Here is a 21,827-nt window from a genome sequence, read left to right as displayed (position 1 = left end):
GCAGCAAAAATATGAAAAGAATGAAGTTCAAAACTATGTTGTTTCAGGCTTTTATCTCTTTTGCTAGCAATTAATAATAGACAAACAAGAATTACAAGCTTATAATTAAAGGTTTAGTAGTTGCTGCTTCGTTTAAAATGACCTTGAAGTGGTATTCTTCTTTTCATCTTTCTTTTCTCTTTGCTAATGTACATTCCAGCAGGGCTAATTCCTCTTTTTTTTCTCCAAGGGCTTTGTTGCACAAAGGCAAAACTTTGGCTTTCGTCTCTTTATATTTATGATAATCTTTTTCTTGTCACATTCTTAACATTTTACTGCATCCACTTTCATTCCATTGTGAATGTCCCTTGTGCTCTAAGTCCAATTTTCTGCTTTTACCTCACAGTGCTTAAACTATCCATTCTATTCTGCTCTGTTTTCATCAAGAACCAGCCCTTAGCAACTAGATAACAGCCCGATACTGAAGATTTCTTCTTTTCACACACTGTAATACATCTTTTCTCTTCCAAAGAGGTTTCTGGAGCTCATCAAATGCCCGTGCTACAGAACAATGCATCCGTGTGATTTCTCTCAAATATCTTTTCTCTTCGCACAACTTTGAAATGCTAACTTATTTATTACTCTCTTCTAGAAAACAGACAATTTCATCAATCATGTTGAATCCTTTTGTGCTCCCTTTTTATAATGTAGGTATAATCTTGGGGGAGCTCTTGCCTGCAAGTTTTTTAGAAAAAGCCAAGGATTTCTTTAATAATTAGTGCTACGTTTGTTATAGAGGACCAAGCATTATCGTTTGATTTCAGTCCTGCGTTTATATGCTTTCATGAAGATAAAATGCCAATGCCACACCACAGAAACACGTGTTGAAAGGGTCTCAAAGGTCACGCTAGTCTCCCTAAATCCTGCTTCTGTTTTGGCTCCATATCCTCGTCCTTTTCCAGAGCAATACACTTTGATTTACAGTTTGCAGAGGGAAAAAAACCAGCTACCAGAGGCTGGAAATGAAGTTAAAATTATCACTTGTCTGTCCTGGACACTTCCTCCCGGTGAGCACACAGAGCAGCAGGGAGCGTCATCTCTGCCTTGTGTCATCCTCCTCGTTGGCCAAGTTTACCAGCCGAGCACACGACCTTGGAGGATGTGTAGCTTTAGTGCCGAAGCTCCCCAGCTGCAAGTCTGCTGTGCCACACAGTGCTCAGCAGGCCACAGATCTCATAGTAAAAACAATACCATTTTTAGCTAGACGTTTGATAAAGATGCATAGTTGTACAACAGCTATGGTGACGTAAAAAAAAAAAAAGTGAGAACTGAGTACATAACTAATTGTCTTTGTTCTGTGCTCTGTGACAACAGATAATCTTATTTTCCATGCACATGTGATCAGTAAGTTTTTTGTTTTCGTTTTTAAATGGATCACGATTATAGGTTAGGGTTATAATGCCAGAGCTGTATACAGAGCTTCACAATAAACAAAATGGGGAAGAAAAAAGAAAACTGAACAAACAACCCCAAAAAAAGGCATTATCACATTGAAGCATTCAATTAGACAACATGATCATCAAAGAAAATAAGATCTGAAACAGAACAGATTTTTTGAAATATATCAATAAGATGACTATATGAAGTAGAACTCCTAGTTTCTCTCACGTTCATTTACTCACTTAAAGCTGTTGTTTTTCTGCATGAATGTTAACTCTATAGCACTTAGCGTACACGCGGCCCTTCTTCTGATATCCCAGTTGGACAACTAGCTCAGTCAACCAAATCTACAGAAAAACTTAGGGTATGTGACAATGTGCACTAAGATGTTTAACTGCTAGAGATCCAACTGCAATATCAGTACCTGCTGATCTCAATCTGTAACCATCCTGTAGCGTATGAGGTGTTCACAGTGGTCCAAGTTTAATTATGAGTAGGTTAAGTAAAATTTGCTCAAGTTTCCATCCAAAAATGTGAAAAACTGCATTACCCTTCTTACAGGCTTTTGATGAACAGCACGTTCCCCCCAGCAAGCACTGAGTCAATGGTTTAAAACAAAGAGCACTGTACTGGGCAGAAGGAAGAAGTGCTCAGAACAAAATTGGGAAAGCCAGCAATAGCAATAAATCAGCCATGCCTATTAAGTAGGATTTCTATCTCCCTCAGGTTGTTTTGGCAATAGCACTAACCTTAGTTGCCCTCCTGCAGCAGTAAGTGGCTAATGAGGCAGAATGGTCTATCAATCACTGCCTCAGTCAGAATGCTACTTACTGCAGACTGTTGTCCAAATTTAGGGTATATCCATCCCTCAGTCTAAAAGGGCAGGGTGCTCTGGGACTTTAGCTGCCATCCTGGATGAGGCACTCAGGAGGACTGCTTTCAGAATTCAGCCCAGGCATCTCAGTTGGCTCCAGTCCACCAAGTTTCTTTCAAAGCTGTCCTGAACTTCCAGATGGAAGTGGCGAATATCCATGACCCAGAAGGGTCATCCCATCAGACAGGGACACCGGACTGCTTTTGTCATCCTATTTATACAAGCAAAGCAAATTCAGGTTGTGGATTTGATTAGAGCATCCCTGATGCTGTGCATCTAAATACCCTTACTCTCTACAACCTTGGGCTGTATCATCGCTTTAGACCAGGCTTCCCATATAACATCCAGAAGATGTGAGCACCTCAAAACGGGTTGCTCAGCAGCCAGCATGCTGACTGAGAAGCTGCCTAATCAGCGGGCTATGCCAAGAACAGGAGTGACTCAAGAGTCCTGCTCCTCCTTTGAACTGTCTCCAGCACCTTCTTCCAGGTGATATTTGTGTCCTCTCCTGAAGGTGGGCACACAAGTCATTTTTTCAAAAGCTGAACAGCGATGACTGGTGACTCTTCCTTTTCACAGAAGCACAAGTGAATGGAGGCAGCAACATTGTTGTATGCAAGGATCAGGTGAACTCACTCAGTGAAGGTAACCTTAGGCTAAGGTTACCAAAGGAATTCAAAGCTACATCATATGAGCTCTCTCTGGTCTAGACAAGGGATGGGAATGTGGCCACACCAAGCATTTCTGTGTGCAAAAAACCTGAAGGTTTTAAATTTCTGAAAATCCCTGAATTACTATTCAGTCCTTAACATCATTTAAGCAGAAAGTATCCCATTAGTTTTAATTTTTCCTTTTGTTACTTCCTCATCTTTATTCTGAAGTTGTTTTCTCTAGTATTGCTCTTGTGTGAGTTGGATACAACATTCTTGAGAATGAGATCCTTGCTAAATTGTTCATCCACAGAAATAATGGCAGAAAAATAAACAGTTGTACTAACAGCAGAAAGTAGTGCTTCAATTAATACTTTATAAACTGCCTCGGTTTACGGTTATCAGTTGTTAAAATAATTTCAGATACGTACAAGGGCATATTCTAAAAAATGGCTTTCCAAACCTCTGTAGGGAATGTATGATTATTAATCTAAAATTGAGATCTTTTTTTGTTTTCTTTTCAGTAGAAAAATGTTACAAGTTAGGAATTAATTGCCACATAATTGATTGATAATTTTCCCTCCTGCTGTGTGCAGAAAGCTATTGGATGATGGCATGTCATTCTCAACAGAAGGAAAAAATACCAGTCATTATGGGACAATTAGTTCCAATTTCCACTCTTTTTCTTCCATGTGCTGATAAGATTGCCTTCAAATGTAAGTACAATAATTAACCATAAATATCAAGTAACTTTTTTTTAATTTTTAACTTAACAAACAAATCTAAATGCAGATGCTTCCTGTGCCCCCATGCTCTTCTTTTCTGGACTGATGACATTTACAAAACAGTAATTTTTACATAACTGCAATTTACAGAACCTGTCACAGTCAATCAGCTTACGCTCATGGTTTAGCAGCATTGTTCCTGATTTCAGTGCTGATATGATATGGCTGAAGAAAACCCTGATAATTGTGTATTTCCTCACATACCCACCATCTGTTTACAAGAAAATTCTTGGACTCAAACTGTCATTGTTTGCTTTATTAATAGTGAAATCATAATAGTTGGTCACCATATAGCAAGTATAGTAGCATATCATTAATGCACACATGGGAGGAATATACCTGTAATACTATGTACAGAGATACATATTTGTGTACACAGTGGTACTTTACACGTATCTGATTGATATCTGTGTGTTGAACTACTGAGATTTTTTAAAATGCATCTACCTGAAAAGTCTGAATCGTTTATCGCACAGAATTTGCAAAGCTTGATCTACAAAATTCACTCACATGTGAGTATTTTTCCCATTAGTACACTTGGGTGATGCATTTTAAAGCTTTAATGCCAAATACCAACTGTTTACATTTTTCTAAATGCCAGCCATGTAATTTCATCACAGGATCCGAATAACTAGCTGAGCTGTTTGCTTCTCTCAGCTACCACCAAGTAATGCAGCCTAAATTTCATGTGCTTGGCTACAAGGATAGAATCCCATGCCTTCAGCTGTAACTGTGTAATCTGCAGTAGGTTCTCAAAGACATCATCAACCGGTCATTGAAATTAAGTTTATAATTGCATTCATGATGCAGAGGAGGAATACAGTCTTATTGTGTTCTCCTTGTTTTCTTAGCTTTTTGATACTGCAGATGTAACAGGGAAAATCGCACTTTGTGGTGAAGTTGGAATGTGGTACTCATTAAATTCAGCATATATGACTGAGTATACATAGAGAGCAGATCTTTTTTCAGAAAGAAGGTGCCATTTTTATATAGTCACTTGTCAGAGTAGAATCACACTCTGAGGTGCCAATTATTTCACAACCTAAGTCCAAGACTTGACTAATTTGTGAGGGAGCACTGAAGTGCACATCTCAGCTCCCCATATTTGTTTCCTTAGTGCACGTACCATCCTGCTTGTTCCTAATTAATTTTACTAACCCTGTGGTTACTGAGTGCAGAAATTGGGACACATAGGGAATCTCAATAGAAGGAAAATTCAAAGGGGAGATAGTGAATTTAGAGCTATGACCCACAGATAACAAAACAAGAATGTTAATAGCATTTCTCTGTATTATTTTACAATTTCTGTTGTCTTGTTTCCTATGAATTTTACCACATCATAGTTAATCTCTATGGCACTTTACTAGTTTATAGTCTTTATTAGAGCCATTGATTGGACAGGAGCCAAATATGTGAATATAAATTGATTTTATGCAATGTACACAACAAAGCATTTTATTGATATAAAGGGCTTCCTTATTTGTAGGATTACTCTAAAATGATTTTGGAACAGTGGAATTCTCTGTGGACTGTATTAGAATTTCATGCTTAAATGCAGTTGAACACTAATTTTTATAAGAATTCTTTTGTCTTACACTTTTGTAAGAGGGAAGTCTGGAAGTAAATACCAGGGGAGTAAAAATGCAGATTACAGCTTCAGGAAACAAGATGCAAGTGTGAAAGATGGCAGAATGATCATGTGGGAGGAAATTACTGTAGTTTCTTTCCCTTATTCCTATTCATAACTAGCTATTATCAAGGACCTCAGTCATTTAGAAACAGCATTTGCAGTTGTAGAGGAAGACAGAGCGGTTAAATTATACATATTCTGATGCTTTGACAGATTGGGTAACCTCACTGCTGCTGAAACATGACAACAATGTCAACATTCAGAGACACTGTCTCTAGCCCCACTACCTCTAAAAAGCAAAAGAAATACATGACTAAGAAATACCGTATACTTAGGGGAAAATGAGAGTTTCAGAACATGGTCAGGGAACCAGACATTTATACAGTGAATCTATGCAAGGGACTCACCACTCCTGACTTGCTGCAATGCTCTGGATGTTTCTCTCTGGATGTTTCTCTTTGTTTCTTTCTCTGGATGTTTCTTTATGTTTCTCTCTAAGATGCTGTGACTGACTCTTCTGGCTCCCGTGTGCTCCTCTGCATTGCAGGAGCAGAAGTTTGAAGTGCAGTCAAAAAATTGTGGCTTTTGGCTAGAAGGAAAATAGTGTTGCATTCACTCTTTCATGGAAATTAACAACAGTCTTACCAACAACTTAAGAAGTGAGTCTGAAAATACCATTTTGCATAACTTTGCTCTGCAAAATATACAGTGATTAGCCGTTCATAGATTACATATTGGACTGAGGTTCTTTCTGAAAATGTGAGCCAAAGATTCTCTTGTGCAGACTCTGCAACATAAGGTATTTCAGAGCCCTGTATGTTGAACAGTTCCACCATATTTAATAAAAGGTGACCAGGAAGCTGAAATAGAAACGTGTAGATTGTGCCACATACTGAGGAATGAGTCTTTCTCCAATCCATATCCCTCCCAAAATATTCAGATGGTTTGCTGTCCACTGGGCAGGTAATTTTCTGTGACATTATATGGTTAGCTTTGAAACATAATTAGAGATAAAATTGTATGCTGTAATGATTTCAATTAAATAAAATGTTTTTATTGTGACAGAGAACTATGAACTATTCTATGCTTTTTCTATACATATTCTACGCTTATGAGATATACAGTGAATTTAAAAAGTGAAATAGGTTAAGAAAAGTACACAGAGATTTGGATATTATTTGAATATAACTCATATTCAAATAATAGGTTTTCAGTGTGAATATTAGACTGGAAATCTTACAATATTTCATTTTCTCATTACTTTCCCAGTGCTTATTATTGTTGCTTTGTCTGACTATTAGAGAAGGACCCAGCTGAAATTCATAGCTACCTACACGAAACTTCTGGGTAGCTACAATGCTGGAAGCACTGGGGATGGAACTAAATGGATGTCTCAAGACAGAAGCAAAACATGTTTGAACCTACTGGGAAAAAAAAAAGTTTGGATTTGGCCATTAAGTTAGTTTCTTTCAGCTGTTTTTTCTAGAAATATTGGTTTCTATTTTAAGCAAATTCTGGAGAATGATACTGAGCTCATGTCTAATAATCGGAAGATTTGTTGCCTGTTCCAGGACTGTGCTGTTGATAACTCAATCTAAGTAGCTGCTGGCTCCCAAAACTAACAGTTTTGACTAACTGTCAAAAAATCTTTCTGCCAAGCTCTCCTCCTCCCTGCTATAACACCTTGGAGTTGCAGCACTTCTGCCTGATTTGGTATGTGACCGCTTTGCTACCCCCACACTTGCTTAAACTTGGGCTCAGACATCCCCCGCCTCCATGTATGCGGGGTCCTTGTCCCTACTGACTCAGGACCTCTTGGTTCTCTTCTCATCTGCAGCACCGTGTTCCTCCATCCTGCCCCACGACCAGTGATACTCCTATGGCAGGACACGCTGGCATTGTCATTTCTAAAACTCAACAATAAAGTAGCCATGGGCTTTTGGGGAGAGAGTTAGGTGCTTTATCTTGTTCATTTAGTCAAGCCAATGAAGCTATTGGTGTGGTATTAGTAGCAAGCATTGGAAATGAGAGTTAAAAGAGCTAATGTACAGCTGGGATCTAGAAAGCGTCAAGTGAATTGATGTTTCACATATGGCAGCAGGAGAAATGTCTCTCCTCCACTGAAAGTGGCGCAGGGTCATTCTGGGAGGGTTTGCTGGGACATTTCTTGTGCATCAGTAGCAGCACAGATAGGACACCTGACTTCCCCCACCCAGGTTCTTCATCACAACATTTTTCCCCATGAAACGCTGGGTCTTTCATGTACTTTCTCTAAAGCGATACTAAATCTGGATTGCGTTGTAAGCCTTTGTGGTAGTGGTGAAAAGGCTGTTTTGATATCACATCTTTACCGTGACCTTCCATTCTTCTGAAAATGTACTTACAGACCCATCTTTATGAAAAGCCAAGGAAGTCTCTTTTCTGAGCTTGTCTTTTAAAATAAATGTCCATTACTGAAGCTAGAAAGATAGCGTATTTCATTAATAGGAAGATGAATGAATGAAAAATGTATTATTAACATTCCAGAATACTTAAATCTAGGAAGAGATCATTTATTGTAGATATCTTTAGACATTCTGGTAATGTTCCCATCTTCTTAATGATTAATTAATTTCATTAAAAACATTCTAATGGAATAGGGTAAATTTTCAATGTGGTGTCAAACCTTTCTCTGGTAACAGTGCATGCTTAGCCTGGACATATCGGCACTGAAAGCTCATAGTTTCTTCCTCTTTCAGTGCACAGGAGCAGTGAACAAAAACGACAGAGGAACACAACTGATGTTAACGTGATTTTTTTTTTTTCTTTCTTGCATAAGTTTTGTGATCACAATTCAAGGTGGATGTAACTGCTGAGGTGAACATGTTTGGGATACTGAAAAGATAAGCTGTCCAGGAAATACCATTTCATGTTATAGATCCCAGTTTTCAACTTTGTATGTTTCTTGAGGTACAGTGGCCAGCTTTACTACACTTACAGCATTAAACATTGAAATAATGGTGACAATTACTTCTGAAAACTTACACCATTTCTCATAGTAACACTATATTTGTATGTTTTTAGTAATTTCATTGATTTTAATTTTTAGTATGGCAGAAATATTTGAGAGGCAGCAAGGTAAAAGCACACTTTCCAGAAAATTTCTCTTTGGGAGGAAATTATTTGGTCAGCATGGAATGTCTGACATATTCACCATGTCACTCCACCCAGTTTGTATTCAGCAGATAAGAGGAGGAATGAGCAAAAGTAAATTGTCTGAAATCCACCATGCAGAACGAATGTCACCAATTTTATATCCATGGGATTAAGTATTCACTAAGTCCTTCAGCAGCTCGTATGGTATACCTGCTGTAATTATACCACACAGAAACTATACAAATTCACTTTGTTGCCCTTCGGGCCTTTTTCTTTTTTTGTTCAGTTTGTTTTACTGTTTGTTCGTTTGGGAGTTTTGGGGGTTTTGGTTTGGTTTCAGGTTTTTTTTCCGTTTTGGGTTGGTTGGTTGGTTGGTTTGTCATTCTATCATAAATTTCCCCGTGATTTGCGAGAAGATGATACGCTACTCTGAGTTTTGCTTTGATTCCAAATCCTGAAGATCCCCCTTTCATGTGAATCACTGTGAATGTCCCACATCTGCCTCATTCATTTTCTCCCTATTCAGTTTATTTTCAAAAATAGTTTAAAACAAGTAAAATTTTCTCATGGAATTAGTCCCCCCCACACCTTACTTTGGAGATGCCTAAATGTTTGCAAAGACAGGTTGTTGCCCCTGGAGCACAGTCTTTCAGCTTTCAGGTTTCCAGAGGCTACTCCATGCTCTGCAATCAGCTATGTCTGAAGTCTTACTCCTCTTCTTTACTCCTCTCCCAAGAGAGACATGGTGTTAATTTCAGGGCTGTCCTACGCAGGGACAGGACTTGGACTCGATGATCCTTACATGTCCCTTTCACCTCAGGACATTCTATGATTCTATAAGGAAATCTCTTGCTTCTTGTGAATCTGATGACTGCATTTGTATATTATTCAGATGCTTTCTTTTTAGGTGGAATGATGTAAAATGATGGAGAAGTTGGCACTGATATTAATTTTTGTCAGAATTTTTCTTGCATAGGGAAGAGTAAGTTTCCTCAAGGGTTCAAATCATCATCTCTGGATTTTCAGTCAACACTTGACTACTTCTGTATAGAGACAGCAGGCGTTACTTTGAAGCATTCCACATATTTGTTTGTTGCTTTGTTTTACATCTGTCTTATAATGATTATATGGCACTACCATGGATGGACAGTAATATACCAAAGAATTGGCATGGTCAGGGAACACAGTCTATGCTGTGTTTTATAGAAGCATGTAAATACTTTTATTTATGCCAACAAATGTACTCTTATTTATGACTTCATGTTCATACCTAGCACTATAATAATTGTAGGGAACGCTGAACATAATTGAATTCTATGACATTTCATTTTTTAACCTGCAAGAAATTTTTGCTTCCGACTGCCATTTCATAAATGGTAGATAATCTGCTAGTATTTTGTAGATCTTTACCTTCAGTGATGCACTGCAGTGTTAAAGTGACCCCCCTTTTTTTGTAAAAGGCCAATTTAAATCTAATTATCCAGTACTCTGCAGTCTCTAATAGCATCACAGTGTTTATACCATTATTGTGGAAAGCTGCAGCATTACAATAATAGAAGCTATCAGTTGTTATCTCTATAAGCGAGTGGGCATGTGCTCTTCAGAAAATTCTTTACTGCAGAAAGCTTTTTCTGAGAAAAGATGCTTTTCCGGCCCCTTCACACCTATTTAAAATATCAGGACAGTGGTGTTGGCATGTAAAGGTCGAAGGCTCTGTAGCAAGTCTCAAAGTATTTGTGCATGCCTCATTAGATGTAGTGACCTCTAACTGCACTAGGACTCTACCGAGGATAGTTCCTGGAGATCAGAGGAATACTCTGTTTTGTTATTTTTTCCTTCTTTTAAATAAATGAAAGTGTAAAGCTTCAAATTTGTTCTCCTAATATATTTTCAAACTATAGCTCCAAAACTAGAATCAAATAAATTACATTTGCCTTAATTTTTAATTAGCTGAAAGTCATCACTGCAAATTGTGTCTTCCATTACAAAATAAAATAGTCAACTGCCAGGCCTGAAATAATTAAGCAATATATTATAATTAAGCAACTTAATTTTGATTTAATTATGATATATCCAACAACTTTTCTTCTGATTTAACTGACATGCATTGACAAAATGCTGTAATATAAAACAGCACTAATGTTTACAGCTGATGGCTCTGCATGTTTTGCTTCATAGTATTTGGCATTCATCAGAGCATATGGAAAAAGTCTTCTAGTCTGGAATAGCTGGCACGTTATTTCAAACTAGCCAAATTATGCACTACATGTTTTTTCCCGATTGTTATTTTGGGAAGCAAGTGGGGAAATCTTCACAGACATCAGGCTTGAGCCAAAGTTTATGGGTATTAACTGGAATCTTTCCATCGACTTCGATCTGCCTTAGACAGTGAACTGCTCCCATGTTGTTACAGGCAAATAGATAAGACTGCACACTGATGAAATATTTATGGAGCTGTATCATATACATATTGTGTGTCAACATCAACGTGATTTTATATTAGGCTGGAGACTGTGAGGGCAAAGGCAGAAGTGATGGGCAGGCAGGGAATGCTGCTTCATTCAGTGCTGCATCAATAAAATTGCTGCAAAATATCCACCAAATTGCTTCTTCAGAACAAGGCCAACCCCCTATTTACTTAAAATCTTTTTCACTGGATGAGAGTATTGGAGAATGGCTTCTACTCCAGGCTACACCTGTGTGTAAACTCCCGTTTAATGACAAGAATGATGAGGGTGATTTCAAAAGGTTCACTCTGCCTGCAGTGAGGTCTGCGCTTTCGTGTCTTCCTGACTGCGGGCTCGTAGAAGCAAAGTTGAAGGACAAAAAGCCAGTCCTCATCTTGATTTAGTGATTTGAGCACTCTCAGCAACATCCATGAAAACAGTCACATCAGACAGGAAAGCTCATGATTCATCCAACTTCATGCAGTTGGATGCTCTTATGCCCCTTTAATCTTGATGTGTTGCTTTTTTTTTTCCTATGGTGATGTTTAAATTTCTCAGCAAAAGGTCAAAGGCCAAGCGTCTTTTGGGGCTGAGAGCAATTGTACATTCAGAGCAATAATGAATGTTTGTTGTCTCTGAAACCCTTTCTCTCTCTGGTTTTCTGAAGAAAAACAGAATGATTATTCAGAGATAACTTAGGATGCAGCAGAAAATCAGAATAGTACGTTCAAAACCAATATGAACATTTCAGCCAACCTTCTTGTGATATTCAAATTGCTTTGTGCATGTCATCGAACCTTCACCCCACTGGCCCAAAATTCTTTGCTTTGTATGGTTTTGCAAAATGCCCGTTAAACAACATGAAATTTAAAATATGCTGATGTGGGATTATGGTTGTGACAGCCTTTCAGATATTTCAATATGGCTGCATTTAGCTACCCTACAGATGTCATAGCTTCATGAATACAACGATGAAACAACTGAATAATTTAAGAGAATATTGTCAGTAGCAAATGTCACACAAAATAACTGGAAGGAAAATTGCCTTCAATAAGTGAAGATAAAAATGGATGCAAATCGATTTCTGTTTGATATACAACTTGCTCAAGTAGGAAACAAGAGGTTATTACTTTGACAGGAAATCTTAAAGTGTTTTTAGAATCACTTCATTTATTTTATGTAGAAACTTTGGCTATGATCTACACCTCTGTAACTCATAGAAAAATAATTCTGTAAATACACTGTGAAATTTGCACATAGAAAGCATTTATTACCCAATTTGCTTGTACTTTCAAAATTGAGGAGCAAAATATAAATCTGCATGAGATCTTAATAGGAATTTTGAGGTTTCAAATTCAGCAGTTCAGCTGGAGAAGCACTCTAAGCAATAAAATTATTCTGGCTGAAATTAACCCTGCAGAATACTTTTCTCTCTTACCTGATAAATATTTTATGAAGAACATGAAGCAATATGCTGATGCAGTCGGATTTACCTAGTAAGCATGAGCACCAAGTGATATTCTGCCTATTTAGTCTTTTACTGATGGGAGACCCCTTTCAATGATTTAAATATACACTTTTTTTATTCCAACAGCTTAACCAGGGGTTAAAATGGTGAGTGAAAGTCATCATGAAGCCCTGGCAGCACCGCCAGCTACCACAGTAGCAGCAGCCCCTCCGAGTAATGTCACCGAGCCAGCCAGTCCTGGAGGAGGGGGAGGAAAAGAAGATGCATTTTCAAAGTTAAAAGAGAAGTTCATGAATGAACTGAACAAAATTCCATGTGAGTAAAACTTGATTGATTAAAACCCTTCTGTTGGCTGATTAAACATTTTCTTCTTTGTTATTTATTTAGACAGCATACTGAATGTTTTCTAGTGAAACTAGAAATATCAACAGAGAATCCTGGTTTTGTAAGCTCCCCAGAATTAATTGCAGTAGAAAAACATAGGGTCGAAGTCATATGGAGTTTGAGTCTATTCCTGATATGTCAGGTTGTCTTGATAATTTTTTATGATGAATTATTGCTGAATCATCAAAACTGGAATGTCAGAACTTTGCAGTGGCCATGGAACCAATAAGCAAAATATTTATTTACAGTAACAATTAGGGGTTTGTGTTTATGACAAATATGTGTGATGTGTCTGGACATACTATCTTAAAGCAAAATTTGGCCAAAACTCATAAAAACCGAGAAAGTGAGGAAACTGAGTTTGTTTGGGGATTAGAAAATGTCAAAAAAGTGGCAAAATGGCTTTTTAACAAGAAAATATCTCTAATACTTCAACAATGTATGAGGATAGCCATGCTTTTCCCATTGAGTAATTCTGTTAGCTGAGCCGTTGAAGGTTGTTTGCATGGGTTCCTGTACCTACACAGAATACTTTAAAAGTACCAGTGTAGATTTCCGTGAAGTCAGTAGGGTTAAAGTCAGCAGGGTTCTTTTGGTCTGTGCTAGAAAATATTGATTCAAAGTTGAGGCCTCAGTTTGTTCAGATTTGTAAAAAAAATATAAGCATTAGCTTTTTGCTGCTGTTTATGATAATAGTAGAGTTCTTGGACATGTTTGGTAGGTTTTATTATGCATACACTGGCATTAAATATACAACTAATTCAACATTGTCAATGTAGTTTCACATAATGAAGAAAAAACCCTTTTTATTACTGACAGAAAAATTACCTAATGTTACATGCAGATAATTTTGACACTTTTGTAGATATGAGGGTGAAGCCTGTGTGTGTGTATATATATATATTAATAGCAGGTATTAGAAAGACATTCAATCTTTATTAATTTTTACTTCAGAAGAATAAGTAAAAGTAAAATATTTTCAAAGAAGTATTTTAGCATATGTAAGAGTTTTCATTTTAGAAGGTTATCATTTGGATAAAGAAATGTGTGAGTGATAAAGATAGATAACAAATGAGAATATTAATCGATTTTTTATCATCGAAGTAGATCTTGGCAATCTGGCAGATGTGGTTTTTGCAAAATTGATAGCAAACAGCTTTGCTCTGTCACTCAAAATTCTCACTTGCAAGAACAGAGTTGTTACCGTGGTAAGAAGTCTCTATGTCATTAGTTTGGAAACCCGCACAGTCCATTGCAGACCATACTGAAATGAAACTGCCTGATGATATCATGGGAAAAACAAAACTACAAGAAGAAAAAGAAGTAAAAAGAAAATACAAGACACTGAGGGAGAAGTGGTCAGCATTTGAAACATTTTCTCTTTTAATTTTTAGCTCGCCATCCTATGAATTGAGGTAGAGGACACTTTTATGTGGATATTCCTTTGTTTTTAAACTTTGATGATAACATTGCAAAGGCATGAATAGGTTTCTAGTGTATGGACTCTGTAATTGGCAGGTCTGGGAAAAGGTCTGTAGATGGACGGGAACTTTGAATGCACTGCTGCATACTTATTTTCAAACAGCAGTGAAAGCAAGAGGAAAGTCCAACCTGGAGAATCTTTCCAAATAATTGTTTTCCTTTTTTTTAATTAGGTGATTAAAGTGCATGCTGAAAAAAGTGTACTAGGTGATAAGACAACCCTTATTTATTATGAAATACATTTTAGTTACTATAAAATACGGTACCTTATGCTGATACTGAGACCAGAACATATTACACACATTTTAGAAATCCAGACTCTTATCCAAGATCATTCAGGTATTCTGTGGTGAGTAGAGAAATGAACCTGGGGTAGTCACAAATCCCACACCTATTGTCTGCTCTCCTTCTAGAGGCTGCAGATATGACTGGATCTTCTCAGCATCTCCACCAAATACCGGGACTGTTTAACATGACATTCTGCTGTCTATATTTATTTTTTTTAATTTTGCCTTTTTAAAAAGAAAGTCAAATATTAATTGTAGCACAAAGGGGCAAAGGGCTTGGACATGGGGGGTTTTTTTAAATATTTAAATATGGAATAGTGCCATTGACACGTTGAGGCATTTAATATCCCAAATAACTTATGTTTTCCCCATTAAGAACGATCTCAAATCCTACACGAATAGATGATAATTAACAAGTCTAAATGTGTTTGTCATTTATACAAGATCACCAAATAAGTTCAAGTAGGCTGTCTCCAAAATATTGGAGGTGGAAGGGGAGAGGAGAACCCATTTCTCTATCAGAAGGTTAGAGCATTTCCTTACTATTTATTCACATATGTCAGTAGGGAGTTGTCAGCGTGGTGGTGTTAGCCTGTTACAAAGCTGAGGACTTAATTGTGGTAGAAAAGTTGTCAGACCTTGCAGATGGCTGCAGTTTTGGGGGGAATTTCTCTTGAAACAGAGCAGAATGTGAATTTGTTTCAACCAAATTGTTTTTATAGTGCCCTTCTGGAAATTTCTTGCCATGTTAGAGAGAATGAAGATGGTGAATGGGACTCACTGAGGCAGCACAGGTACTTGGGTCTAAGAACACTCCCAAGAGCAGGTTTTCCCTCTGATAGATTCAAGCTGAAGACCTAACCCCAAATTTTACACATGGCAGAGGAATGCTATAGTCGGCCAGTTCTGTAATCTTTGCAGATCAGTGACAAACCTGGTTTTTAGTTACTTTCTCATTTAAAACTTCTAAAGGCCTCATCTTCATCCTCATGTGACAGGGAAGGCTTTGACAGGTTACTGGGAGAGGATTTTTTTTTTCAGTGCTGTTTTGTGTGTGCAAGAGAGAAATAAGTAAATGTTTCAGTTGCCTCTGCCTAAGATGTCTGCAGATGGAAAATAAGCCATCATGATTTAGTGAATATATAATACCACAGAATGTACCCATATTGTGAAGAAGCTCACTTGAAATCAACGTGGCTTGAGTGATCAAAAAGCTCAGCCATAGGAGGGGCTAATTTGTAGTCTCTGCTTTCTGGCCTTTCGTAGAAATTACATAATATCAAGTTATGCTTATTTAAAAAACCCAACATTAAAATAGTGCATACGTTATGAGAAAAGTAAAGGCACAGTAAATTACACCGAGCTGAATAAATACGGTTCCTTCCATATGACTTGTAATAGAACAGTCATCTTTTTAAAATAATATGTTTTGTAGAACACATAGAAGTCACAAGATAAATAGTCTAGACATACTTAGCTGACTAAAAATGCCAGGATTCCACTTAAGATTTCACTTTGCAAAACTCCAAGATAGGGCCTGTGCAATTTAAATTACACTGATGTTTTCACCTGTAATATATGCACCATAGAATTCTTATTTTATCAAAACCAGATGAATTTAATAGAATGAGGAAATAGGAGTTCCAAGAAGAACAGAGATCCCATTTATATTAGTATATATTTCTTAAAAGAGCAGTGATGCAATATGTAAACGCAGTTAAAATTTTGACCGATGCAAGCAGACATTCTGTTTTTTCATAGATTTGTATCTCTTTAAAGTAGAACATACCCCACCTTTTGTGGCAGGAGAGTGTAGGCTGCCAAAAATGCACAAATCATTCAGAATGGTGATATCCTAACATATATTTCACTCTGGATAAAGCAAGTGGGATCACTTTATTACAATGAGTCATACAATTAAAGTGCAAAAAACCTGTGAGGTTACTGAGGCATAACTGTGAAGAATTTTTTTCTCCATTACATAAATCCCTGCATTTTGGCTGTGAGTGCTTGATTTGCATAATCACAGTACAGTTGTTTTTCCATAACTGCACTGTGTATAAAAGTCACTCTATCTTAATTGGTTCTTACACTTTCTATCCCAATTTATCTTTAATCGGAAGAATTTTTAAGCTGTTTACCAGAAGGAGAAAAAAGGCACCATCTCTGCTTTTGCACTTTGCATTTTAAACATAGTAATTACAACACCTGAAAAAGGGGGTAAAAAAACCCAGATAAAATGGCACTCACATATCTGAAAAGAAAATTGCATTAAAAGACTTTATAGGATACATTGATTCTTTCCTTCCTCCTTCTCACTGCTCTTCCATCTGGGCCTTTGTCTACAGGCTAGGAAAATATCTGCCATACATTTACAGTAAGCAAGTTCTAGCAAGACTATGGGAATGCAAGGCAGCAACAGCTTTTGCGCACAGGCTTTCAATGTCGAGATGCTGATACTAACCATACAAAAATAAAACTTAACATCGATCAGCATTAGTTTACTTAACAAGCATCTTTGTAAAAGCAAAGTGATCTTTATGTGTTTCCTGAGAACATATTCCTGTATTAACAGAAGACCTCATTCTGCCAGTAAGGTAAATAAAACAGAAAAAAATCCCATAAAATTCCAGCATACATCTGACTGAATAATGATAATCTGTTAATGCTTCTCATATAATTTTGAATAGCTGTAATACTGAATGCATTGAGTCCAGGATACTATCATTACTTCTTTAATAGGAAGTTATTGCATATTTCTAATAGTCTTTGCTCTCTTGCATTGTAATTGGATAAAAAATTACATTTCCATACCAACCTTCTTCTGAAATGTTTGGCTGGCTTGCAACTCCATTTGGCCTCAGTACCTGGAGCTCAAAACCCCTGAATTTGATTCATTGGGTACAACTGACTGATAATCCCCCAAACCAGGAGCTCAAACCTGTGTGATGATTCAGCCTAAAACCGAATGTTCTGTGCAGGCTTGTTTCACATTCTGTTTGCACATATTCAGAGAAAGGTTTGTTTACCTCTGCTTGGCTTAGTGAATAACTGTCAAAACAAAATGGGACTGGAGGCTATAGAGGAAACTGTAATAAAAAATGTAAAAATAACTGGAAGACTGAGGTCTGGGTTAATAATAAATAATAGCTTAGTAATCTGAAGTAGAGACTTGTAGATATCTGTGGGTAAATTGGCAAGTAAAATAATTCTGGAATTACATGTTTAGCCATTGAAGTTAAATCTTCAGCCTTCAGCAGTCATCCTAGACAGACCGCATCATTTCTTTCTCCCTGCTGGTGTCCGCTTTTTTGCCCTTCTGCCTTTCTTGGTTGACTAACTGAGGGTGTATTAAGAGTTCTTATTGCCTTCTATAAGAGGCAATAAAGTTCATTTCTTAATTTTTCATTCTTATTTAGCATCAAGATTAGCAAGGACATATTATTGAATTTTGTCTATTATTAGAAAATTGATGATTTTATGCATGGGGTCTTTCTGAAACTTAATTTTATGGAGCTCCCAGCTTGATCATTTGCAGAAAATAAATTTAGGCAGTTCATTTCACTGCTTCTTCTAATGGTTCCTGGAGTACAAGTGTCACTGGCACGGGGAAGTGAGGGCACGTTCTTTTCTAAGTTCATAAAAAAGCAGCAAAATGCTGGTAATAGAGTGCTTTCAGATTTTAAAACTGGATGAATAGAGAGTGACAAGTACCATAAAATCATAGTAAAGTTCTCAGCAATACCTATTGTTTATATTTCCATGACACAAACCAGTGTTTGTCCTTGCCTAAGATCTTAGGTTAGCTGGAAAACAAAATGAGTCTTTGTTTCAGAGACCTTCCTGTCTAAATATAAGGCAAGGAATAGCTGCCTGCCTGCAGAAAATGAGGGCTATGTAAACATATGTTCATGTAGATATAGATGGATAGATATGTACACATGTATATTTGTCAATACAAGAAGCAGTGATCTCAGCTGAGGAGCAGTCTGACATTGGCAAACTGTTTAGATATCCTGGCAAAGAGGACTTGTAAAGAGAGATTTAGAGGAGAATAAAGAAAGAATTTTCTTGATGTTTAGGAAAGAGTGAAGAACAGCACTGGAGGAAGAGGAAAGGCATAAATCCAAGTCTTCTTGTTTCCCTTCCTATCATCAAACCATCAGCAATTGCTCATGCCGAGCAAATACATGCAGCTTTACACTGGGAAAGAAACAGGGGAAATCAGAAATAAAGATTTATTTTGGAACACAGAACAAGCACAAGAAAGAGCTATTACAGTACAATAGTAGAGGGGGGAAATAATTTCTAAGTATAGCAATTTAAATGCAAATCTCTAATTAATTTGTTTTCTCCCTGGACCCCCAGTCCCAAAGTACAGTAATCGCATGAGAATGTCAGAATTATTTTTTTTCATTGAAGAAATGTTTCTAGATCACCTGCTGGTGGGGAAAAGCTTGGAAATACTGCCCACACACCCCCAGAAGACACAAAAATCATGAGACAAAGAAAAACAATTCAACTGTGTTATTTTATAAACTCATAGTATGAAAATACCTTCATTATTTTTAGGGGTCCAGTATATTTTGAATGCTTGAAATTAGGAGTCCTGAAAATACAGCTTTTAAATCCAAAGTATCTAAATAGATACTGAGGAGTGGAAGAATGGAAGTGAAAAACTCATGAGGCAGAACATGGATGAAAATCCTTGTCTGGAAGAAAGAGCTCGTGGTCTGAGATCCTGCTGAATTACACTCTGTTGATATTTTAATACTTGAGTCTGTCATGAAGAAAATTTTCAAAATCTGTGAGTTATTTTCATATGCCTTCTGATAGGATCCCCTTAACATGTCCTGTAATTAAATTTTCGGATCTGTGAAAGCTTCCAGCTTAATCCTCATACAGGACTGAGCTAGGAACCTCAAGCTGTTAGAGGTATGAGCTGCTCTAACATGACCCAAAAGTGCTGCTGCAGGATGTAGCTGGATCCAGCACCATCAAGCACACGTGTTTGCCACGAGGTTACACATCCCCTCTGATCAAAGCAAACTCAACTCACACATCTGATGCACTTAGGTCTGAGGGATGGCCCTGTTCCTATGCTGGCCCTTATCTTGGCTCCTTGGACAAGCGAAGGAGATCGATCAGAATCATAGAATCATTTTGGTTGGAAAAGACCCTCAAGATCATTGAGTCCAACTGTTAACCTAACACTGTCACTAAACCATGTCCCTAAGAACCACATCTATGTGTCTTTTAAACACCTCCAGGGATGGTGACTCAACCACTTCCCTGGGCAGCCTGTTCTAATGCCCGACAACCATTTCCATAAAGAAATTTTTCCTAATATCCAATCTAAACCTCCTTTGGTGCAACTTGAGGCCATTTCTTCTTGTCCTATCACTTGTTAGCTGGGAAAAGAGACCAACACCCTCCATGCTACAACCTCCTTTCAGGTAGTTGTAGACAGCGATAAGGTCTCCCCTCAGCCTCCTTTTCTCCAGGCTGAAGAGCCCCAGTTCCCTCAGCTGCTCCTCGTCAGACTTGTGCTCCAGACCCTTCGCCAGCTTCATTGCCCTTCTCTGAATTCTCTCCAGTACTTCAATGTCTTTCTTGTAGTGAGGGGCCCAAACCTGAAGACAGGATTTGAGGTGGGGCCTCACCAGTGCTGAGTACAGGGGCACGATCACTTCCCTGGTCCTGCTGGCCACACTATTCCTGATACAAGCCAGGATGCTGTTGGCCTTTTTGGCCACCTGGCCACACTGCTGGCTCATGTTCAGCTGCTGTCAATCAACACCCCAGATCCTTTTCCTCCAGGCAGCTTTCCAGCCACTCTTCCCTGAGCCTGTAGCGCTGCCTGGGGTTGTTGTGACCCAAGTGTAGGACCCAGCACTTGGCCTTGTTGAAACTGATGCACTTGGCCTCAGCCCATTGATCCAGCCAGTCCAGATCCCTCTCTACGGCCATCCTACCCTCCAGCAGATCAACACTGCCACACAACTTGGTGTCATCCGTAGACTCCTACAACTTGGAGCACCAGCTGCAGCACCCTCCATCCCCAGCACAGTTGTTGCATGTTTAACCCATGTTCTAGTCTGCAGCACCTCGAGGGTGCACTGTCCTGTCTGGAAGGAAATAGTGTCTCTTAACCAGAAGCATGCTGGGAGCATAACCTCAGTGTCAAACAGAATTTTACATTATTGATTACATGTGTCTGAAAGATTGGTTTCAGAAACAGCAGTTGGGTTTGAGTTGTATAATCTGAAAGAAGAAGGAGAAGCAAGTTCTCCTGTAAAATAAATGATTCTGAGAACATTTCAGCAAAATATAAGAAAACAAAAAATCCCCATTCAAATTAACTTTTACAGCCATGGGGTAAAATCCATCTATAGCAGAAACAGGGGTGAGCACCTACCTTTGGTTTGGTGACAGGGTTTTAACAAGGGGTGCCAGCGTACCCCCTCAGGTCTCCTCTAGCACATCACTGTGATTATTATTTTATATGTTACAACGACTCTGGTAGGTATTTTATTAGACTATAGATATGTCAAGTTGTGCCAGTGCCTTATAAATTGAGTACAGAATTCAATTTACAAGTAGAAAACTGAACATGGTTGCTGGCTTTCTTTTAGTACTAGGAATGTATCTTAAAATTTCATTACTTTGTGTGAGGGAAAGTGCACTAAAATTATGTTTACATGTGTAAAATAAACACAATCTTTGCTAGTCTTTTTCAAACTTACCTGCAGATGCAGTATCTACAGAAATTACCCATTATCTCTTATAATTCAGTTTGTAATCTTGCTCTGAAAATGCTCTATAAAGAGAGTTCATGGAACAATTATTCTGAACTTAAAACTGAGAATACATTTAAAGATTGATTCTCAGCAGCATACTGCATAAAAGAAAGAAAAAAGCACTTGGGACTATGGTTAATAGATTTGCTTTTAAAAAACATGGTGTAAATGGGCAATGAAAATACAGGAATTGCTGTTAAGATTGATATTCCATACTTTACCTCAGATACTTGTGCCTAGGCACTGTGGCAAGCTAGAAGATATTTTTATAAGAACCAAGAGCAGATAATGAAGGCTGTGTAATTCTGAGGCACTGTTGTAAACTGGAACGGATGAAGAATAGAATGTCATTCTCTGTTGTTATTGTTAACAGTTCTACTTAGAACTGAGTTTGCTGCTGAGAATTATCCAAAGTCTTCCCTGAGGGATTATAAATATATAATACCTCCTTATTTTGGTTGATATA

General features: G+C 37.8%; 1 protein-coding gene across 2 annotated transcripts in view; it reads left to right on the top strand.

Annotated features, from left to right (window-relative positions):
* The first annotated feature begins 12,551 nt into the window (after positions 1-12,551).
* Positions 12,552-21,827, top strand: part of SYT1 (synaptotagmin 1) — a 130,190-nt gene continuing 120,914 nt past the window's right edge. For both annotated transcript variants that reach the window (XM_065646756.1, XM_065646746.1), the window contains exon 1: positions 12,552-12,723. In XM_065646756.1, coding sequence (XP_065502828.1) covers positions 12,552-12,723 — 172 coding nt within the window. The remainder of the gene's footprint in view (positions 12,724-21,827) is intronic.

This window comes from Caloenas nicobarica, chromosome 1, assembly GCF_036013445.1.
Source record: "Caloenas nicobarica isolate bCalNic1 chromosome 1, bCalNic1.hap1, whole genome shotgun sequence".
Taxonomy (NCBI): Eukaryota; Metazoa; Chordata; class Aves; order Columbiformes; family Columbidae; genus Caloenas; species Caloenas nicobarica.
This window is presented reverse-complemented; position numbering and strand designations above follow the sequence as displayed.